This window comes from Cololabis saira, chromosome 5 (assembly GCF_033807715.1).
Source record: "Cololabis saira isolate AMF1-May2022 chromosome 5, fColSai1.1, whole genome shotgun sequence".
NCBI lineage: Eukaryota > Metazoa > Chordata > Actinopteri > Beloniformes > Belonidae > Cololabis > Cololabis saira.
The window spans coordinates 9,582,402-9,606,542 of record NC_084591.1 but is presented as its reverse complement, the minus strand read 5'-3'; the positions used below and the strand labels follow the sequence as shown (position 1 = coordinate 9,606,542).

Genomic DNA, 24,141 nt, shown 5'->3' with positions numbered 1-24,141 from the left:
AAACCAGGACTAGTAGAACTGAAACCGGGACTAGTAGAACTGAAACCAGGACTAGTAGAACTGAAACAAGGACTAGTAGAGCTGAAACCAGGACTAGTAGAACTGAAACAAGGACTAGTAGAACTGAAACTAGGACTAGTAGAACTGAAACCAGGACTAGTAGAGCTGGAAGCAGGACTAGTAGAACTGGAACCAGGACTAGTAGAACTGAAACCAGGACTAGTAGAACTGAAACAAGGACTAGTAGAACTGAAACCAGGACTAGTAGAACTGAAACCAGGACTAGTAGAACTAGAACCAGGACTAGTAGAACTGAAACCGGGACTAGTAGAACTGAAACAAGGACTAGTAGAACTGAAACCGGGACTAGTAGAACTGAAACAAGGACTAGTAGAACCAGAACCAGGACTAGTAGAACTGAAACCAGGACTAGTAGAACTGAAACCAGGACTAGTAGACCTGAAACCAGGACTAGTAAGACTGAAACCAGGACTAGTAGAACTGAAACCAGGACTAGTAGAACTGAAACCAGGACTAGTAGAACTAGAACCAGGACTAGTAGAGCTGAAACCAGGACTAGTAGAACTGAAACAAGGACTAGTAGAACTGAAACCGGGACTAGTAGAACTGAAACCGGGACTAGTAGAACTGAAACCGGGACTAGTAGAACTGAAACTAGGACTAGTAGAACTGAAACCAGGACTAGTAGAACTGAAACAAGGACTAGTAGAACTGAAACCGGGACTAGTAGAACTGAAACTAGGACTAGTAGAACTAAAACCAGGACTAGTAAAACTGAAACCGGGACTAGTAGAACTGAAACTAGGACTAGTAGAACTGAAACCAGGACTAGTAGAACTAAAACCAGGACTAGTAAAACTGAAACCAGGACTAGTAGAACTGAAACCAGGACTAGTAAAACTGAAACCAGGACTAGTAGAACTGAAACCAGGACTAGTAAAACTGAAACCAGGACTAGTAAACCTGAAACCAGGACTAGTTAAGCTGAAACCAGGACTAGTGGACCTGAAACCAGGACTAGTAGAATTGAAACCAGGACTAGTAGAGTTGAAACCAGGACTAGTAGAGCTGAAACCAGGACTAGTAGAGCTGAAACCAGGACTAGTAGAACTGAAACCAGGACTAGTAGAACTGAAACCAGGACTAGTAGAGCTGGAACCAGGACTAGTAGAATTGAAACCAGGACTAGTAGAACTGAAACCAGGACTAGTAACTGAAACCAGGACTAGTAGAACTGAAACCAGGACTAGTAGAACTGAAACCAGGACTAGTAGAATTGAAACCAGGACTAGTAAAACTGAAACCAGGACTAGTAGAACTGAAACCAGGACTAGTAGACCTGAAACCAGGACTAGTAGAACTGAAACCAGGACTAGTAGAACTGAAACCAGGACTAGTAGAACTAGAACCAGGACTAGTAGAGCTGAAACCAGGACTAGTAGAAGTGAAACAAGGACTAGTAGAACTGAAACCGGGACTAGTAGAACTGAAACCGGGACTAGTAGAACTGAAACCGGGACTAGTAGAACTGAAACTAGGACTAGTAGAACTGAAACCAGGACTAGTAGAACTGAAACCAGGACTAGTAGAACTGAAACAAGGACTAGTAGAACTGAAACCGGGACTAGTAGAACTGAAACTAGGACTAGTAGAACTAAAACCAGGACTAGTAAAACTGAAACCAGGACTAGTAGAACTGAAACAAGGACTAGTAGAACTGAAACCGGGACTAGTAAAACTGAAACCAGGACTAGTAGAACTGAAACCAGGACTAGTAAAACTGAAACCAGGACTAGTAGAACTGAAACCAGGACTAGTAAAACTGAAACCAGGACTAGTAAACCTGAAACCAGGACTAGTTAAGCTGAAACCAGGACTAGTGGACCTGAAACCAGGACTAGTAGAATTGAAACCAGGACTAGTAGAGTTGAAACCAGGACTAGTAGAATTGAAACCAGGACTAGTAGAACTGAAACCAGGACTAGTAGAGCTGGAACCAGGACTAGTAGAATTGAAACCAGGACTAGTAGAACTGAAACCAGGACTAGTAGAATTGAAACCAGGACTAGTAGAACTGAAACCAGGACTAGTAGAATTGAAACCAGGACTAGTAGAACTGAAACCAGGACTAGTAGAACTGAAACCAGGACTAGTAGAGCTGGAACCAGGACTAGTAGAACTGAAACCAGGACTAGTAGAGCTGGAACCAGGACTAGTAAAACTGAAACCAGGACTAGTAGAACTGAAACCAGGACTAGTAAAACTGAAACCAGGACTAGTAAACCTGAAACCAGGACTAGTTAAGCTGAAACCAGGACTAGTAGAACTGAAACCAGGACTAGTAGAACTGAAACCAGGACTAGTAGAACTGAAACCAGGACTAGTAGAGCTGGAACCAGGACTAGTAAAACTGAAACCAGGACTAGTAGAACTGAAACCAGGACTAGTAAAACTGAAACCAGGACTAGTAAACCTGAAACCAGGACTAGTTAAGCTGAAACCAGGACTAGTAGAACTGAAACCAGGACTAGTAGAACTGAAACCAGGACTAGTAGAGCTGGAACCAGGACTAGTAGAATTGAAACCAGGACTAGTAGACCTGAAACCAGGACTAGTAGAACTGAAACCAGGACTAGTAGAATTGAAACCAGGACTAGTAGAGTTGAAACCAGGACTAGTAGAATTGAAACCAGGACTAGTAGAACTGAAACCAGGACTAGTAGAGCTGGAACCAGGACTAGTAGAATTGAAACCAGGACTAGTAGAACTGAAACCAGGACTAGTAGAGTTGAAACCAGGACTAGTGGAACTGAAACCAGGACTAGTAGAACTGAAACCAGGACTAGTAGAACTGAAACCAGGACTAGTAGAACGGAAACCAGGACTAGTAGAACTGAAACCAGGACTAGTAGAACTGAAACCAGGACTAGTAGAATTGAAACCAGGACGAGTAGAGTTGAAACCAGGACTAGTAGAACTGAAACCAGGACTAGTAGAGTTGAAACCAGGACTAGTAGAATTGAAACCAGGACTAGTAGAACTGAAACCAGGACTAGTAGAATTGAAACCAGGACGAGTAGAGTTGAAACCAGGACTAGTAGAACTGAAACCAGGACTAGTAGAGTTGAAACCAGGACTAGTAGAACTGAAACCAGGACTAGTAGAGCTGGAACCAGGACTAGTAGAATTGAAACCAGGACTAGTAGAACTGAAAACAGGACTAGTAGAGCTGAAACCAGGACTAGTAGAACTGAAACCAGGACTAGTAGAACTGAAACCAGGACTAGTAGAACTGGAACCAGGACTACTAGAACTGAAACCAGGACTAGTAGAACTGGAACCAGGACTAGTAGAACTGGAACCAGGACTACTAGAACTGAAACCAGGACTAGTAGAACTGAAACTAGGACTAGTAGAGCTGAAACCAGGACTAGTAGATCTGAAACAAGGACTAGTAGAACTGGAACCAGGACTAGTAGATCTGAAACAAGGACTAGTAGAACTGAAACCAGGACTAGTAGAACTGAAACCAGGACTAGTAGAACTGAAACAAGGACTAGTAGAACTGAAACCAGGACTAGTAGAACTGGAACCAGGACTAGTAGATCTGAAACCAGGACTAGTAGAGCTGAAACCAGGACTAGTAGAACTGAAACCAGGACTAGTAGAACTGAAACCAGGACTAGTAGAACTGAAACAAGGACTAGTAGAACTGAAACCAGGACTAGTAGACCTGAAACCAGGAGTCCTGGCTCTTTCAGCTGATCCACATAAAAGCAGCGTTTGAACATTTCCGTCCCGTGTTAGTCGTCCGGCACAACGACATGTATTGTCCTCAAAACATGAATAGTTTCACTCTGTTAGTAAAGAAACCTTTTTTCTAGTTTTATGAAATTTTAACAGATACGGACAAAAACACATTCAGTACCGTTACCATGGAGACCAAGACAATAAATGTGTTTATTTCTGCTATAAAATTTAACATTTTAACACCAAGGTCAATGGAGACGAGCTAACTGATAGATCTGGACCCTAGTGGTCAGTAGAGGAACTGTTATAAATAGTAAAAGTACATTAACATCAGTAGCATAACAGTTGGGTTACGTGTTCTAGTAAAATTAAATAAAGTCAAATATTGATGTCTATTTAAGGGCTTTTGATTGGCAGCTAGCGCGGCTAACAGTTAGCTGTCATCACCTTTGCTGCTTAGCACTTTGCATTGTTGGTAATTTTGAGATCTGAACTGTGAATAAGGAGCTAATGGAGCTCTGGCAGTCTTATTCTGAAGCTATGGCGTCGTTAACTGTACTAAGAGACCAGTCCCGGATTCAAGAACCAGCACTGGAACCAGTTTGGTGGAAAAGGGGTAGTGTACCCCTTTTCCACCAAACTGGTTCCAGGGCTGGTTCTGGTTCACAACTTGTTCAACTTAGAACCATCTGAGAACCGGTTTGCTTTTCCACAGCTCGGGTGTTAAGGGAAGCTACGTCATTACGTCTCTGTGTTTGCGTGAAAGTTGCAGCAACAACCAGGTATCTGCTCTAATAGGACTTGGTCCACGTAGCTCCTCCGTGGACACATCTCTAAAAGACAGGTTGTCTCCTCCTCAGACCCATGATGCTTTGCTGCATCCAGAGTCATTCTTAGGCCCCATTTACACGTAGCAAAAACGGTGGTGTTTTCATGCGTTTTCACACCAAAACGAAGCTCAAAGTCACCAAAAACGATAATTTCTGAAAACTCTGGCCAAAGTAGAGATTTGCTAAATCTGTCTTCACGTTTGCTTGTAAACGGAGGGAAACGGACATTTAGGCTTCAGAACGTCACATTATGCGACAGAAACGTCACCAGCATCATGAGTGCGACCTGTGTTTACAATTTGTTTGGCCACTGTCAATATTTTTTTGTATTTTACTTGTTTTATATTCTAACGTCACACTTAAAAGTAACTCCACTTCTCTGTCACTCCCAAACGACTCTCGTTCCATCTTGGAAGTAACTGGTTACTCGTGTCATTTGTTGACATTTTTTTCCAGGATTCTGATTGGCTATCATGACTTTATGCTTCTCGTTACACTGCCCCCTGTAGGTTTGGCTGCTCATAGCACCTTAACAGCTATTTATGCAGGTTCGTGTAAACAAGGGTATTTTTCAAAACGTAGAGGGGGAAATATCCGTTTTTGTAAATACCCGGCTATGTGTAAACGTGGCCTTACTTGAAAATGTCTCTGTTTCCCAGTCTTGCTATTGCCGTTGGTCTTAATAACTCCGCCCCCTCCGTTCTTTCCTCTACATCAGGGGTCGGCAACCCAAAATGTTGAAAGAGCCATATTGGACCAAAAACACAAAAAACAAATATGTCTGGAGCTGCAAAAAATGAAAAGTCTTGTATAAGCCTTAGAATGAAGGCAACACATGCTGCATGTTTCTATATTAGTTAGAACTGGGGGAAGATATTTTTTTTCATTATGCACATTATGCACAGTCGAAATGTCAAGAAAAAAGTTGAAATGTTGAGAAAAAATTCGAAATGTCGAGATTAATGTTGAAGTATAATCTCGAGAAAAAAGTCAAGAAAAAAGTTGAAATGTTGATAAAAAAGTCGAAATGTTGAGAAAAAAGTCGAAATTTCGAGAAGAAAGTCGAAATGTCAAGATCAAAGAGGAAAGGAAAAGGGAAGAAAAAGAGCAAAAAAGGAAAAAATACAACATTTTTTAAAAAGCTCCAGGAAGCCACTAGGGCAGCGCTAAAGAGGAGCCGCGGGTTGCCGACCCCTGCTCTAGACGAGCAAAGAGTTGCAGCTACCTTGGAACCGGTTCTTCTGGCCCGGAGTTAGTTCTTTGTCAGTAGAAACAAAAAACCCGGTTCCAAATTCAGCACTGGCCCAGAACCAGAACCAGCCTGGAACCGGTTTGGTGGAAAAGGGGGTACAATAAGGCCATGACTTGTGGCCGGGCTTCAAAGTACTGCAGGAACCCCTCTCAGAGACGTACAGGTGACGTCGTGGAGGGTTAAACAGGCTGTGGCCAGTACTGGAGTTGAGGGGGGATGAGGGGGGATGGCATCCCTCCTGAAATAAAAACGGTCCAAATCATCCCCCCTGTAAAACTGCCATCCCCCCTTTCCATCCCTTATGTCATTTCATCAATGAATGTGGTTTTACTGCTATTTCAACATTTAGAGTCATCACCAGAAAAATAACAGCAGAAAAATTACTTATTTGACAATTTTCATCTGTTTCAAGTAAAATTTCACTTGAAATAAGTAGAAAAATCTGCCATTGGGACAAAATTTATCTTCAAGCAAAAAATCTTGTTCCACTGGCAGATTTTTCTTCTTATTTTAAGTGAAAATCTACTTGAAACAAGTGAAAATTGTTGTTTTTTCCAGTGATGGGTCTTGTTTTAAGTCTTATGAGATTTTTTTTACTAAAATAAGACATTTTAACTAGAAATAAGACAAATATTCTTGTTAAGATTTTGAGTTTTTGCAGTGATCCATTTTACTTATCCTGTGAAGGACAGAGTCATATTGATAAGTTTAGAAAACAGTTTTTTATTGTTGTGTTTTGATGTATTTGATGTAATCCCAGTGGATATTTAAAGCTTACAGAAGGCTGCATTTAACTGCTGCTATGTCATTCCTGCAGTATTTCTGCAGGTGTTTTGGTCACTGCTATTATTTGTAATATATTATATTATTTGTAATCAGCACAAATTATCTGTCCCCATATGATAAAATCCACCATCCCCCCTGATTCTTTTTTTTACAACTCGAGTTCTGGCTGTGGCTATACTGTATAAATGAAGGGGGGGGACATAAAGCTTCTGGTTGTATTGATGTGATATCAAAGTATCTGGGAGGAGGCTGTTGGGAGTTTTCAAACACAATGAGACCAGCGGGGGTTTGATGTCGACTGATATCAAAGCTGGTTCCACCAGAGAGAACTGAGGACTGAGAACTAACCACAAATAGATGTTTAATATTAGAACCTGTCTGGAAGCCGCTTGAAACAACATCTGGACGTATAGACGTGTTTCCTGGGTATTGTCCCTCCCACGGGGGCCGGATCTGGGCGGGGCTAAGGAAACCCCGCCCCCTCTGATGACATAATATATATATATAGTTTATAGTTTTTATTTGGATCCCCAAAGCTCCTCATAGCTACAGCAAAACTGCAGCTATTCTTCCTGGGGTCCGACACAATACTCAGTACATTACAACAAAAAATGAAAAGCAAACCTAAAGAGGCAGCATATAAAAAAAGAAAGGAAAAACAGAAAATAAAGAAAAAATAAAAAGTCATTCCGTTTAACATTTAGATATAAATAAAACAATACATATTCATACATTGTATAACATCAACAAATTCAAACAATGTATAGTTATCATAGTTTGTACCAATAACCATTTTTAATAAATATTCATTTATTTATTTATATTATATATATATCGTCTCCCGGAGACCTGGCCCTCGGCGCTTCACCAACTCACCATTTTTCTCAAAAACTGTATGACTTTTGTGGCAAAATTTGAACTTTTTTTGGTAAAATGTTATGATTTTTTCCACAAAGGTTTACAACTTTTTCCATGAAATTCTATGACTTTTTCCTGGTTCCACAAATTTTATGACTTTTTTTTCCAATGAATTGCATGACTTTTCATTGGGTAATCTGTTTGTAAAGGTTCAAGTAGCCTACTACTATATATGTAGATTGCATTGATGTTCCAGTTTCGGTAAATTTATAATAATAATAATAATCAATTTTATTTATAGAGCGCTTTTAAAAGATCTCAAAGACGCTTCACAGACACAAAGATAAAACATCAAGATCAAGAAAATTAAAAATTAAAAACCAGAGGATAAGAAAAAGAAAATCACACATTAAAAGCTGTTCTGAAGAGGTGAGTTTTTGAGATGCGATTTGCGATTTCAAACCTGGATTAAAGGATATTTTCAAGGGACATAAACTACAGTAGAGAAACATACCAAGTCAGTAATTTAAACCGAATGCCTTCAAAATACCTTTTCCATCGTCCTAGAGTCTCTGCAACCAAAGCAAGCAATCAAAATCAACCAAATCAATCGCCTTAGGTCTGAATGGGCTAAAATTCTAGCGAAGACAGAAACACACTGCCAATTATTGGATTACTTCTAACGCAGGGAAAGCACTTCGTCCGCTTGTTCTGTTAAAACAAACCTTTTTGGCAGAAAAACAATCAAACTGCTCATCAAATGTCACTTCATGGCTAAGCTGAGTGTATGATGAAAATAAATACAGAATGAAAGGACAGACAGAATGGTAAAGTGAGAAAACAATAACGTTCAGAAGTACAGTGAGGTTTCTATCTCCGTTTTAGAGGCTTGTAATATAGGTAAACTTAATTTTATTGGGTTAATCACATTCTGACTATCTGGTGATGTAGTTCATCCACCTGGCATTCCCCTCTCCAAATATGATTACAATCATACTTAATTTATAGGCTATTATGCCACTAATCCTCCATTCAGAATGACTTAATTTGACTGTTTCAGAGAGGGGTTATGTCTAAAGAAATCTCATTTTCAAGAGAATTGTACCAGATATCTCCATAAAATCACTGGTTAATATTCAATAGCATTCAAGACAACTAAGTAATAGTATATTTTATAGGGATTTATGTTTTTCTGATAAATGAGAGAAAAGTGAAGGAGTCCTATATGTTGTTATTACCAAAAAAGTACAATTTCAGCCTAAACTAAAGGTTTGATTACAGTGCTATATTTCACTATTTTCTCAGGTAAATTATTTTCTGACAGTGTGATGATGGTGGACAGCCACCTGGTTCAAACCTCAGCAGGTTTGATGCAGAAAAGAGTCAGCATTCTCAAGTTTGGTTCCTTTTCAGGGTTTGGAGTAGTTTATAAAGACGAGCCAAAAAAACAAATTCCCCCCCCAAAATCAAAAACCACAACATCCAATTTCACTAATAGGAGACCCTAAAGATAATAAAAATCATTGTTGTGGTTGGTTCATATATGGTACATACATACATATATATATATATATATATATATATATATATATATATATATATATATATATATATATATATATATATATATATATATATATATATATATATATATATATATATATACACATATATATATACATATATATATATATATATATATATATGTGTGTGTGTGTGAGAAAACTCCATTAACAGGCGATAATAATCTACTCTTGACAATAACTTGAACAATGACGTGAGTCATGTGACTAATCTCAACTTTAGACCGGAAAAACAAGCTAGCTAGCTGTTAAAGAAAAGAAAATTTGTTGCGAAATTGACTTGGCTATTTCATATTTAACGCTAGTTCGACCTGATGGATAAATTTGTGACAATAACGAAGCCTAAAGCTGGAGATTGTAACGTTACAACTCGGCCTAACGTTACTCCTTCCACGTCTGACGAGGCCAAAGTTTCATCAACCGTAAACACATTTAGGCTAATAACCCAGTCAGGAATTGGTTAATAAGGTGATATAAGCAGAATAAAACACATTCAAAAGTTATTATAAGCCAGGCTTAAAACTTGACATATTAAAGGGGACCTATTATGGATCTAATACCTATTTTAAACAGGCCTTGAATGTCTTAAAAACAAGCTTTTGATTGTTTTTGCTAAATAAATTAGAAATTCAGCCTCTGAACCATGTCTTTATCTTCCCATTCTCTAACATCATTATCTATGCGGGATTCTGAGTGGGCGGGGAGGCTATGATAAGGCACTGTGAGAAGTTATCTCTATGATTCCTCCTCATTTCACTACAACAACCTCAATAAAGTGGCAGCTGCTGGAGGGAGATGGACAGAGAGTTGGAAGTTACAGTTATTTTTGTGTGTTTTGTCAGGATGCTGAGCAGACGTTAATTTACCGTTAGCTTCTGTTAATGTACTCTAGCTACTGTTAAACCGTTGAGGGAGGGTGGTTAGCAAGTTCAGCACAATAATATGGCCTGTTAGAGTTGAACAACAATTAATAACAGAACTGCATAATAACGGATTCAGTGTGGACAGAGAGCGTCCGATGTCACGCAGTGCGACGCGATAGTCGGACGCTCGCAGGCAGTTAGGACACGGTGTTATTCTAAGCCAGGTTTAAAACTTGACACATTAAAAAAAAGGGAATAAATAAGAATTACAAGCGGGGGTCCCTGCTCTCTTTTTCTCTCATCCAAAGGGTTCCTGGGCTAAAAAAGGTTGAGGACCCCTGTCCTAGACTATCGGTGCGTCCGAAATGCCATTCTAAACAGTATATACTCAAAAAGTATACTTAAGTTCGGCACACTTTTGCGTAAATATCAGTAGTGTGCATTAATTCGGACGTACTACCAAAGATACTCTCTACAGAAGATAGCGCATTACCGTTACTGCCAATGGTATGAAATGGTATCCACTTCCTGTCTCCTAAGTGGGCGTGGCCGCCCCTCTCCCCACATCGTTTTGGAACATACAACACTAGATACAGTACAACTTTCTTCCAAAAAGACTTAAATAATAACAATAACAGTATTATAAAGCAAAGAAGCAAGTTTTATTTTAGTTTTAAACTTAATTTTATCCGATGGGAAAACGACTTCAGTTCAGTTCTGCAGTGACCGACGACTCTGAGGAGAGCTATGTATTATTATTATATTATATTATTAGCTATGAGAGCAAAATCTCGCGAGAGTGTGTTGCTCTGACAGAGACAGGTCTGAAACAAAGTTAATTTTCTCCTAATCTGTCGGTCTGAAAATTGCCATTTTGGTGTCAGAATGTTCAGAAGGTTTGTGGCTTTTGAAAAATGGGTCCCATATTTACTTAGGTTACTATGGGGCGAAGGAATTGGTAATAATCCGTGCTCACGTTCACTTTTCCCATAGGACTCAATAGACTCAGGACCTGCTGTGTCTCCTAAAGGGGCAGTGGGGAAACCCACGTGACACAGATACAGGAAACTGAACCGTAGTGGGCTGTCTCATTTATAGAACGTCTCTGGTACTACTCAGAGCCACACGTCACTTCCTGCCGTTGGGAGGGGGAGTTGTTACCATGGTAACAACTCCAGTCACAGCAGCAGTAGCACCGCTCCGCTCTGCTCTTTCCCCTTTATTCTGGCCGAAACAAGATGACATTATATAATATTATTATATACGAATATTATAATATTAATATTATATAATAATATTATTATACTTAATATTATACTTATGACATATACGTATCACTTAGCAACCAAACGCTGCTACATTGCATTGTGGGAAGTTTCGGCTAGTGTCCATCATCCACACGAAAAAAATTCTCCGGAATGAGTATGGATAGAGCTACTATTGAGTACGTACTAATGTTTCGGACGCACTAAAAAATCCCACATACTGTTTTTGCTACTCATTAGGGTGGAAGGATGCAATTTCGGACGCAGCCTATTAGTTCCAGGGAAGGGTTTGACGCTGTTTCCTGTGTGGGTTTGATTGACAGGAGCGTACCTGGTGCCCTACCTGATCCTGCTGATCCTGATCGGCATCCCGCTGTTCTTCCTGGAGCTGGCGGTGGGCCAGCGGATCCGCCGGGGCAGCATCGGGGTGTGGAACTACATCAGCCCCCGGCTGGGGGGCATCGGCTTCGCCAGCTGCGTGGTGAGTCAGTCAGGGCGGGAAACGGGGGTGACGGCGCGGTGATCCGTCTCCATGCTGATGCAGAGGAGGAAGCTGCTGTGGATTTACAAGCACTGGAGCCAGTTTGGTGTCTTGTGTCATAAACATACGTTTTATAAGCAAGTGGTGCAACTGTGCTCGAGGTCTAGACTCAGATTATATTATACTCTTTAAATATTCAAGTTGACGCCCAGTTTAACCTTCAGCACCAGGGACGTCCTGAGACAACCGTCTTGTAGAAAAACTGCTCAGGGTTCCTTTCCAGGAACACACAATCAGCAAAGTGGCTGAGGACAAAAATCATTTTAATAGGACATGAAAACAGCAGTCCTGAAGTTTCTCTGAAGTCCATCTGATGTCCTTCCCTAACTTTCTCCAGATCAGTAGCCCGGTAGCTCACCTACAGGGTTGTATCGCCAGCAACTGACCAGCGGTTAACCAGCAGCTAAACAGTGGTTAACCAGTAGCTGACCAGCAGTAAACCAGCTGATTACCAACAGTTAACCAGCAGTTAACCAACAGTTAGCAAGCAGCTAACCAGCAGCTAACCAGCAGCTAATTAGAAGTTAACCAGTAGTTAACCAGCACTTAAACAGTAGTTAACCAGCAACTGACCAGCAGTTAACCAGCAGCTAACTAGCAGCTAACCAGCAGCTAAATAGCAGTTAACCAGCAGTTAACCAGCAACTGACCAGCAGCTAACCAGCAGTTAACCAGCAACTAACCAGCAGAACTTCTGGTTAGTTGCTGGTTAACTTTAACCAGCAGTTAAACAGCAACTAACCAGCAGTTAACCACCAACTGATCAGCAGTTAACCAGCAGCTAACCAGCAGTTAACCAGCAGTTAACCAGTTGTTAACCAGCAGTTAACCAGTTGTTAACCAGCTATTAACCAGTAGTTAACCAGCTATTAACCAGTAGTTAACCAGCTATTAACCAGTAGTTAACCAGCAAATTATCTCCTCTGTGTCACCATTCCTGAATAATTAGACCTTTGTATCAACGGTCCGTAAATAATTTAGCGTTGAGGAAAGATTCACTTCCATCTTCAGGGATGGAGGGCTTTCCTCTGGACTGAGGACGTTTGTCCAAGTGGGCATCGTCCTGGCTGGACGTCCACTTCAAGTCCACCCCCCTGAAAGTCTCAGATCCATCTTTTCCCTCTAACGTCCGACTCTTTACCCCCAGGTTTGCTTCTTCGTGGCGCTCTACTACAATGTCATCATCAGCTGGAGCCTCTTCTACTTCTCCCAGTCCTTCCAGCAGCCGCTGCCGTGGCACGAGTGTCCGCTGGTCAAGAACAAGACCAGCACATGTAAGACACAGGAAAAGGGTTCTTATCTTTTTTTTTTTTTAGTTTAGTTTAGTTTATTTCAGTCATGACATCACTAAAAAAAAAAGAATAAAAATGACAACAAGAAAACTAATACAATGTTCAAAGAAAACATTACAAAAAATTTCCAATATACAAATACCATCTAGACCGAAAAAGGTGTATGCTGAAGCAAAGCTTATTATTTGCCTACCCTCAAAAAGATTAATTAAATTAATGAAATGAAAGCAAGAAGTAAGAGAAAAGACTGACAGTAAAACAAATTGCCTCCATGGGGATAACAAAATTTCCTCAAGAAATAAAAAAAATTTAAAATAAAGCTGCAGTCTACACATTACCTTCATCCTTAAAAAATCAAATCAAATCACTAATTAAATAAATACCCAACTCAACATAGCAAGCATCACCACTCATTAATTTGATATAAAGAAATCATCCTTATTTTCAATGTTTTTTTAAAATAAGGTTAAGGTTCTACATAATTTCAAATCCCTATCTAATTTATTCCAAACATCCACCGCTGCCACTGTAGCATCTCAGTTTGGTGTTGGTTCAGATTTTTTATTTCCTGTATCTCTCTCCCCTCTGAGGTTGTAATGGCTTTGTCTTAAATTGAACACATTTTGAAAACAGTCTGGCAGCATGTTATTGTTGATTTTGAAGCTGTGCAGTTTTGAATTCCACCAGTTCATTGAATTTAAGCTTATTTGAATCTATAAATAATTGGTTGGTTGGGTGCTTGTATCCAACTTTGTTTATGATTCGCATTGCATCTTCAGCTGTGTAAATCCGGTTCTGACCGATTCTAACCCGTTCTGACCCGTCCTTTCCGCAGACGTGGTGCCGGAGTGCGAGAAGAGCTCGGCCACCACCTACTACTGGTACCGCGAGGCCCTGGACATCTCCGACAGCATCTCCGAGGGCGGAGGCCTCAACTGGAAGATGACGCTGTGCCTGCTGGCCGCCTGGTCCATGGTCTGCCTGGCCATGATCAAGGGGATCCAGTCCTCGGGGAAGGTGAGGATATGGGGGGGGGCAGGTAACTCCTCAAGTCTCTTACTCTGAAAAAACCCTTTTTCTAGGGTCTCGATGAACTGAAATACCACAGAAATACAAAATAAAAGCGCTTTCCTGGGTCTCAATCAGTGGTGGACAGTAACAGAGTAAATTTACTTGAGTACTGTACTTAAGTACTTATCCAGAGGATTTGTACTTTACTTGAGTATTAGATTTCTTTGGTACTTATTACTCTTACTTGAATACATTTCCAAGACAAATATTTTTACTTTTACTCGAGTAAATTTCTAGGAAGGCTGAAAAGTACTCGTTACTTTCAGGTCTGCTCTTTTTTCTTCTTCCCTAAAATCCTATTGGACACAAGCTGTTTTTGTCAAAGGAGGAGACCTATCACAGTGCACGCTCTCCACTGGGATGTACGTAAAGCGGAAATACGTCAAGCCTCCTCAAAACGATACCGCCAAAGTAGCCTGCGTTTGTCAAGACAGAGCCGCAACAAGTCAAGACATAACTGCAACAATGGCTACGCCTGCGTTAGGAGAAGAAAGACAATAAACTCTGCATCATCTGCTGTCCTCTTATGATCCCATTCATTTGATTTGTTTTTGGTGTTTCTGCAGGTTTTATATAACATTGTGGTTCTAAAAGCAGCACATCAGTGCAGCTGGTTTCAAAGAGTTAATTCTCAGAAACAAGAGTTAAAAGATCCTTAAATTAATTTAGAAAAAATATAGTAATTTACTGATGTGGAAAATAAGAAATTTACTCTTACTCTTACTCTTACTTTTACTTAAAGTAAATTTAAAAGCATTTACTTTTGGATACTTAAGTACCTTTAAAAGCAAGTACTTTTCTACTCTTACTCGAGTAATATTTTGACTGAGCTACTTTTACTTGTAACGGAGTAAATTTTGACCAGTAGTATTTGTACTCTTACTCAAGTACTGGGGTCGAGTACTCTGTCCACCTCTGGTCTCAATGAACTAAAATACCACAGAAATACAAAATAAAAGCCCTTTCCTGGGTCTCAATGAACTAAAATACTATAGAAATACAAAATAAAAGCCCGGGAACAAAAGGCCTTTTCTGGCGGCGCTGGCAGGCCTCCCGACCCGTAATTAGCTCACCGTGGAAAAGGCCTAAGATGCACCTCTGATGTGACTTGGCAGATTTTTCTAATGATGCCGTTTCAGACGTAATTCCAGCAGCTCATGTGATCAGATGTGGGATTTGAGGCTCGATCTACGGTAGCTTAGCGTAACAAAGCTGACAGTAGCGTGACTAGCATCCGGAAGGATTAGCCCGCGGGCCGAAGGGCTTTCTCTCAGACCCGTCCTTTTATACGGTCCATCGTTATCATTATCGTCCTGTCATGCGACTTGTATTAGCGGAGCTGCTTTTACGTCTTCCCAGAATGCACTTTGAAAAATTTGCTTTTTTTTATTACTCTTTTGGGGAAAAAAAAGTTTCTCGCAGATTTAAAAAAAAAAAAAAAACGGTTGTGAAAAGATTTAATCAACTTAAAATGAGCTCTTATGGTATCGCATCAAAGATATTAACAGTTTCCTGAACTGAAATACCACAGAAATACAAAATAAAAGCCCTTTCCTGGGGTCTTAATGAACTAAAATACCAAAGAAATACAAAACAAAAGCCCTCTTTTAAACCGTAGGCTGCATGTTGTCTGGACAGATCAGTGCAACGCTGGAAAAAGGACAAATAGGTGGGAAAAGTGAAGTACTAATAGGTCATTTTCTGGGTTGAAGCCAACACGTGGAGCTGCAGTTCCCGGACCGGCCACTGGGGGCTGGCTCCACCCAAACACACCTACACAGCCGTACATGGGAGAGCGAATGAGGCGGTATGATTTGAATTCCAGCAGATTTTCCTCCGTAACTCAGACTGTGTGAGGCTTTTTCTTTTGTCTTCGGGCGTTCGTGTGAATTACTGGTGTTGCAGCTCAAGCGATCAACGTTCCTGGCAGCCACGTCCAAACAAAAGAGCTTTTCTGCCAAGTTAGACCAACAAGCAATGGATTAGCAAAGCTAGTCGATCAGATGTTGTTTAATCACGTAACATTAACCGTAGCAGGTCAGTCGGCCAAAGACATAACTCTGATGATTTAAACAGAATTACCTGCTTTCTTCGTAGGTAAAGTTTCAGTCGTTGGCCGGTTGTTGAGTGTAGCATTCTTAGCAGAATGCTAAAGTTTGGCGTTTATGCAGCACGGCTGGGCTGCAGGTCCGATCTCCTGCCGTCCAGCCAAACATTGTCCTGAGCTGAAGTGTAACGTTGTCTTGGATCCACGTTCAAACAGAGGCTGCAGACGAAACTACGTGTAGCAGCGTCTCATTCACACCCTTTTCCACCAAACCGGTTCCAGGCTGGTTTTTTTTACCCCTTTTTCCACCAAACCGGTTCCAGGGCTGGTTCTTTTACCCCTTTTTCCACCAAACTGGTTCCAGGATAGTTCTGATACCTCTTTTCCATCAAACCGGTTCCAGGGCTGGTTCTTTTACCCCTTTTTCCACCAAACTGGTTCCAGGCTGGTTCTTTTACCCCCTTTTCCACCAAACCGGTTCCAGGGCTGGTTCTTTTACCCTTTTTCCAAAAAACCGGTTCCAGGGCTGGTTCTTTTACCCCTTTTTCCACCAAACCGGTTCCAGATCTGGTTCTTTTACCCCTTTTCCACCAAGGCAAGGCAAGTTTATTTGTAGAGCACAATTCAACACAAGGTAATTCAAAGTGCTTTACATCAATACCAAACCGGTCCCAGGGCTGGTTCTGGGCCAGTGCTGAGTTTGGAACCGGGCTTTCTGTTTCCACTGACAAAAAACTGGCTCCGGGTCAGAAGAACCGGTTTCAAGGTAGCACCAACTCTTTACTGGGCCAGAAGAAAGAACCGATTACGATGTGGTCCACAAAGGTGCTACGTAAGGCTGGGCGATATATCGAGATTTTAATATATATCGATATATTTTCAAATGCGATATGGTACGAAACAATATCGTTTATATCGATTTAAATTTTATTTTTTTTAATGATTTTGATATAGCTTATTTTATGACAAATTGACTTGAATGTTTTATTTGAGATTTGCTAAAATGTTTTGTTATTTGCACAACTGTCAACCTCAGTGGAAAAGTCTGCCTGTTACTGTCTACATTGTATTAATTACACAGTGTATTTTAATTTAATTGTTATGCAGGAAAGGGATATTTTTTTTATTTTATTCAAGAAGCATTTTCATTCTATATATGCAGGCAGTTTATTTTTATTTCATTTGTTTTATACATTTTGATATTGTGCAGACCTCTGTTAATAAAGGTACCTGTGTGACATTTGGCACGAGGCTTTGTATTAAAACTGACTGTTTTTTTTAAAGGTTTGCCTCAGAAAAAAATGAAGCTAACAGAGATGCTAACAGAGATGCTATGCTATAATGCTTTGGGAGAAACCCCAATTATGTCACAGAAAAAATATCGATATATATCGAGTATCGCCATTCAGCTAGAAAATATCGAGATATGACTTTTGGTCCATATCGCCCAGCCCTAGTGCTACGTGGACCAAGTCCTATTAGAGCAGATACCTGGTTGTTGCTGCAACTTTCACACCAATGCAGCAACGTAATGACGTGGCTCCTCTTAGCACCCGAGCTGTGGAAAAGCAAACCGGTTCTCAGCTGGTTCCAAGTTGAACGAGTTGTGAACCAGAACCAGCCCTGGAACCGGTTTGGTGGAAAAGGGGTATCAGTCTACAGCTCAGATTAGCTGCACGTCTCCCTTCGTGACCCGATCGGAATATTGATCGTACGGTTCGGATCAGACGTTACATAAATTCTGGAGCCATCTGCTGTATTTTCCGTGACCCGAAAGGGGGACCTGACTGTCTGGTTGCCGTGGAAACCTGGCTCTCTTGGCGTGACCTGATGGTCCAGATTGGAATTAAATGTGAACATGGAATTTATGAACTCTCCCGGGAGACCTTTCCTCGTTCGTGAGGACGGCCGCGTCGTTATCAGGACCCGACCTTTGCAGCGAGCACATGCTACCAGGCAGGAGACACAACCTTTCATGATAAAACAGTCCCTTCTGGATGTGGGCAACATAAAACTGGAGTTATAAAAGAGAAGCTCTGTTTGGCTTCCTGCAGCAGATGTGCAGTACAGAGCCTGGGGGGGCTCCGGGGGGGGCCCTGGGGGGGCCGGGGCTTTATTAGGACACTCAGCTGCAGCTGATTTAACAAACTTCTGGCATTTCACCTTTTAGTCCACATTCATGTGTAAAACCGGTTTAGACTTGATCTGATGTTTTTTTGAGAATGTAAAATGTAATTTTTGCGGTAATTAAACCGTTTTTAACTCTAAGATGTCCTGTTGTCGATAGCAACGAGTAGCTTCTTAGTCTTTGTAGTTCTTTAGACCGAGGACACTGACAAGGAAGATTTGGAAAACAAGGTCTTTTATTTTGTTAAAACTGCAGGATAGAAAAACTAAATAAATAAAAATAAATAAATAACTAAATAGAAAAACAAAGCTTGGAAGCAGAGGTAGAGGGGACGGATGTAGATGCTCAAAAATACAGATGGATGGATGGATAAAGGATGGATGATGGATGGATGATGGATAAAGGATGGATAAAGGATGGATGGATGGATGATGAATGATGGATGGATGGATGATGGATGGATGGATGGATGGATGATGAATGATGGATGGATAGATGGATGGATGGATGGATGGATGGATGGATGATGGAAGGATGGATGGATGATGGATGGATGGATGATGGATGATGGATGGATGGATGATGGATGGATGGATGATGGATGGATGGATGGATGATGGAAGGATGGATGGATGGATGATGGATGGATGATAGATGGATGATGGATGGATGGATGGATGGATGATGGAAGGATGGATGGATGGATGATAGATGGATGATGGATGGATGGATGGATGGATACATGGAAGGATGGATGGATGATAGATGGATGGATGGATGATGGATGGATGGATGGATGATAGATGGATGGATGGATGATAGATGGATGGATGGATGATAGATGGATGGATGGATGGATGATGGATGGATGGATGATAGAAGGATGGATGGATGGATGATGGATGGATGGATGATAGAAGGATGGATGGATGGATGATGGATGGATGGATGATAGAAGGATGGATGGATGGATGGATGGATGGATGGATGATAGAAGGATGATGGATGATGGATGGATGATGGAAGGATGATGGATGGATGATGGAAGGATGGATGGATGATGGATGGATGATGGATGGATGATGGAAGGATGGATGGATGATGGATGGATGATGGATGGATGATGGATGGATGATGGAAGGATGGATGGATGATGGATGGATGATGGAAGGATGGATGGATGGATAGGTAGTTCCACCAGAACTCTGTTAATCCGGTTCCTCTCTCTCTCTCTCTCTCTCTCTCTCTCTCTCTCTCTCTCTCTCTCTCTCTCTCTCTCTCTCTCTCTCTCTCTCTCTCTCTCTCTCTCTCTCTCTCTCTCTCTCTCTCTCTCTCCTGTACCAGGTCATGTACTTCAGCTCCTTGTTCCCCTACGTGGTTCTGATCTGCTTCCTGGTCCGGTCTCTGCTGCTCAAGGGTTCCGTGGACGGGATCCGGCACATGTTCACCCCCAAGGTAAAACCACCGCTCAGGTTCCGGTCAACCACTTTTTAGTGCTTTTGATCAAACGTTTCCTCAGAAGGGATCCAAGTTCACGAGTCCCTCAAACACCCCCTCTTTCCACCAAACCGGTCCAAGACTGGTTCTGGTTCTGGGCCAGTGCTGAGTTTGGAACTGGGCTTTGAAACCTGTGCCAAAGATCGCTGATTGGCTCTTATTATTGGCACGTCAAAACAGTGCCATAATTCTCCGTAATTTGTAGTTGTAAAAAAAGTTTGTAGCTTTTGAAAAAAAGTTTGTAGCTTTGTATCTACAAGTACAAATATTTTTTGCACACGCACAAAATATTTCTACAAGTACAAATATTTTTTGCAAGTACAAATATTTTTTGCACACGCACAAAATATTTCTACAAGTACAAAGTTTATTTACAGATACAAAATATTTATGGCATTAATTTGAGCCCATACAACCAGATCTTCCAGAAGCTCGGTCACTTCATAGCTGCTCGCGGCTCCAGCTGACTTTTCAGCAGAGATAATCAAACAAAAAAAAAAGCGTTGCCGCTTGAAACTTCTCTCACTCTCATTTTTTAACTTGATATCGAACACGAGCCACAACCCAGCAGCACATCTATCATCTCCTCCAGGTTCTACATCTTTACTGTTGTTGTCTTCTCCGTTTAGATACACAATCAAATATGTCACATGTTCCAATCCCGCCTACTTCTCATCTGGGTGTCTAAAAACAAACGAGGCCAAGGCGAGTTGAGTCGCACTGAGTAGGTACTAGTATAAAAGTGCATTTAGAGATGTGTCCACGGAGGAGCTACGTGGACCAAGTCCTGTTAGAGCAGATACCTGGTTGTTGCTGCAACTTTCACACAAACGCAGTGACATAACTGAACAAACAGACAAAAGTACAAAATAATCATCTTCAGGCAAATTAAATCAATAAAATAAATTAAAATTAATAAAAAATAAAAAATAGCTTAAATTAAAATAATCTTAAAGTAAATTCAAGTACTTTAATAAATCATAAAATAAAGAAAATAATAACAGAATAAAAAATAAATTAAGCACAAGTAGCACAAAATTTCAAGCCTTTGTACTTTTCTTTTTTAACCAGGCAGAACTAGAACAAACATGAACTCATAGAAACTCTGTGTGTGTTTGAGTCTGTGTAAATGTGACAAAACATGCAAAAACAAACATTTTTCCCAAAGAATCACTCAGTGATGTCATGAGATTGATGCGTACGTGGATAAAAGGGATAAAAGAAAAGTAACAGCTCAACGTAGCCTAATGTAGCGGAGTAAGAGTAACAGTTTCTCCTTCACAAATCTACTCAAGTAAAAGTAAAAAGTATAGTGATTCAAAACTACTCCTAGAAGTACAACATTTCACAAAACTTACTTACTTAACTTACTTAAATTAACTTGTTACTACCCACCTCTGAAAAGAGCTTCGTTCTTCTTTTGTCCCATTAGATTTGGGATAAAAGCCTGAGCTTTACGACTAATGATCAGTATTAGTGATGATACTGTTTAGTCGGTACATTTATATTTCATCATCTCTCCTTCTCTTCTTCCTCCTCTGGAGAAATCAGAAATCCTCTCTTTTTTATCTTTATTCCCTCCTGAAGTCACTGTAAACCCAAAAACACCAGATCTGCGTTAGGAGATACAGCGTTGGGGGGGGGCAACGGCATGTCGGGGCCACAGACTCCTGTCACCATGGAAACAGGACTAGCCGTGTCCTTATGTAACCAGCCAGCTGTTTCGTGTGTCTGCTCTGTCTCCCGCCGCCGTCTCGGCGTTGCTTCCAACGCTCAGAACCCGCTCAGAACCCGCTCAGAACCCGATATCGGGTCTTTTTCCAGACCTGGTTCCGGCCCAGATGACCCTTCAGGAGGGAGGGAGGGCCCCTAAACGTCAACATAAAGATGCTGAGTCATCAAAACCACATCCAGAAACCGGATTCTCTGATTTGAACCTGGTTTATTGGTACCGTCCCGGTTAACCGATACCGAAGAGGGGATGGATGTACAAGAATAGGGAGGGAAGGAAAGAGTAAACGATAAAGAAAATAAGGACTAACGTAAACCTGAAACCGTGACGAGAGCAAGGGTTGAATTCCTGGAGGCAGACAGACAGACAGACAGACAGACAGACAGACAGACAGACAGACAGACAGACAGACACTGTAGAACATAGACATATATACGTAGACGCCACATCGAGTGTTCTTGGCCGCTGCTGCGATACGTCAATGTCGCCGCCATATTGGATGTAGCAAGACTGCGCTGTAAACTAATGTAAATTGACTTATTTTCATAAAGCGCCTTTCTACAAAGAAATTTAAGTTTTACGTTTCATTTATTCATTCACACAAAACATATTTTACATTTTTCAAGTAACAAACTAACATATTTGAACCCTTTTTCAAACAATAAAATAACACTTGAACCATCTTTCAGACAATAAAATAACATTTGAACCATTTTTCAAACAATAAAATAACATTTGAACCATTTTTCAAACAATAAAATAACATTTGAACCATTTTTCAGACAATAAAATAACATCTGAACCATTTTTCAGACAATAAAATAACATGTTTTGTTGATGAAAAAATATGTTTCTCTATTTTTCTTATTTTTGTGAGGGGGATATATATTGTTTTTCGGCACTACCTTGTTCTCTATAGCTGATATAACATGAATTACTCCTATGTGGGATCAATAAAGTTCTTATTTTTGCCATCTGAGAAAATTAAATATATTATATTTGGTGCCTAACTGTTTCCCAAGTATATTAGTGCGTGTGTGAATGAATAAATGAGACGTAAAACATACATTTATTTGTAGAAAGGCTCTTTATGAAAATAAGTCTATTTACTTGTATTAGATTACAGCGCAGTCTTGAACATCCAATATGGCGGCGACGTTCACGTATCGCAGCAGCTCCATGGGGCGGATACGGATACATGTCTATGCTGTAGAAACCTGCTCTCGTAGCTCCTGGTGGTCGGTCAGGGAACTGCAGGTTGTTGTTTTTTAGCTTTCAGGTCTTTATTTGTGCAGAAAAGTCTGGAAAACCTCTGGAATTCGAATCTTAGACGTTAACTGAGTACGTGACGGAAGAAGGGGACGAAATTCTAACGAATCTGGATAAAATAAGACGTAAATGCCTGTGAGTCGTTGCCGTGGCGACGGCTGAACCCCTTTATTTCTGCCCCCCCAGCTGGAGATCATGCTGGAGGCCAAGGTGTGGCGCGAGGCGGCCACGCAGGTCTTCTTCGCCCTGGGCCTGGGCTTCGGCGGCGTCATCGCCTTCTCCAGCTACAACAAGCGCGACAACAACTGCCACTTCGACGCCGTGCTGGTGTCCTTGATCAACTTCTTCACCTCCGTTCTGGCCACGCTGGTGGTGTTCGCCGTGCTGGGCTTCAAGGCCAACATCATGAACGGCCGCTGCGTCGCCCTGTGAGTGCCGACCGCCCGGATCCAGACGTCACACGAGTCTTCGGGGTCTTTGACCCTTTAAGACCAGCCGGAGCGCCAGTGCTCCTGTTAGCATATCACTTTTCAAAACGTACAATTACAACCAAAGAAACTACAGAAGAGTATTAGGGCCAGGTACGAGAAAAATAGAAATAATATTATAGAGGAGGAAGATTTTTTTTTCATTATGCACTTCGAGAAAAAAAATCGGAATGCCGAGAAAAAAGTTAAAATTTCGTGAATAAAGTTGAAATGTCGAGAATAATGTTGAAATACAATTTCAAGAATAATTTTGTGAATAAAATCGACATTTCGTAAATAAAGTCGAAACTTCGCGAATAAAGTTGAAATACATTTCAACTTTTTTCTCGAAATTGTATTAATTTTTTTTTATTCATGCATTTCGAGAAAAAAGTCTAAATGCCGAGAAAAAAGTCGAAATGTCGAGATTAATGTTGAAGTACTATTTCGAGAAGAAAATTGAAATGATGAGAAAAAAGGCCAAATTTCAACTTTATTCACGAAATTTCAACTTTATTCTTGAAATTGTATTTCAACATTAATCTCGACATTTCGACTTTTTACTCAAAATTGTATTTCAACATTATTCTCGACATTTAGACTTTTTTCTCGACATTGTATGCACTTTGAGAAAAAAGTCGAAATGTCTAGAAAAAAGTCGAAATGTAAAGATTAATGTTGAAGTAAAATTTCGAGAAAAAAGTTGAAATGTTGAGAAAAAAGTCAAAATGACGAGAAAAAAGTCAAAATTCCGTGAATAAAGTTGAAATGTTGCGAAAAAAGGCGAAATTTCGACATTTCGACTTTTTTCTCGAAGTGCACAATAAAGAAAAATCTCCTTCTCAAAATTTTTTTCTCCTGCATGGCCCTAATACACTTCCGTACTTCT

The 24,141-nt window shown here is 40.6% G+C and overlaps 1 protein-coding gene across 1 annotated transcript in view; it reads left to right on the top strand.

The window, feature by feature from the left end:
• The window catches only part of LOC133443721 (sodium-dependent neutral amino acid transporter B(0)AT2-like), a 44,826-nt gene that overhangs the window by 9,579 nt on the left and 11,106 nt on the right, over nt 1-24,141 (top strand). The window contains exons 3-7 of the mRNA XM_061720901.1: nt 11,532-11,689; nt 12,897-13,023; nt 13,877-14,058; nt 19,632-19,742; nt 22,972-23,213. Coding sequence (XP_061576885.1) covers nt 11,532-11,689; nt 12,897-13,023; nt 13,877-14,058; nt 19,632-19,742; nt 22,972-23,213 — 820 coding nt within the window. The remainder of the gene's footprint in view (nt 1-11,531; nt 11,690-12,896; nt 13,024-13,876; nt 14,059-19,631; nt 19,743-22,971; nt 23,214-24,141) is intronic.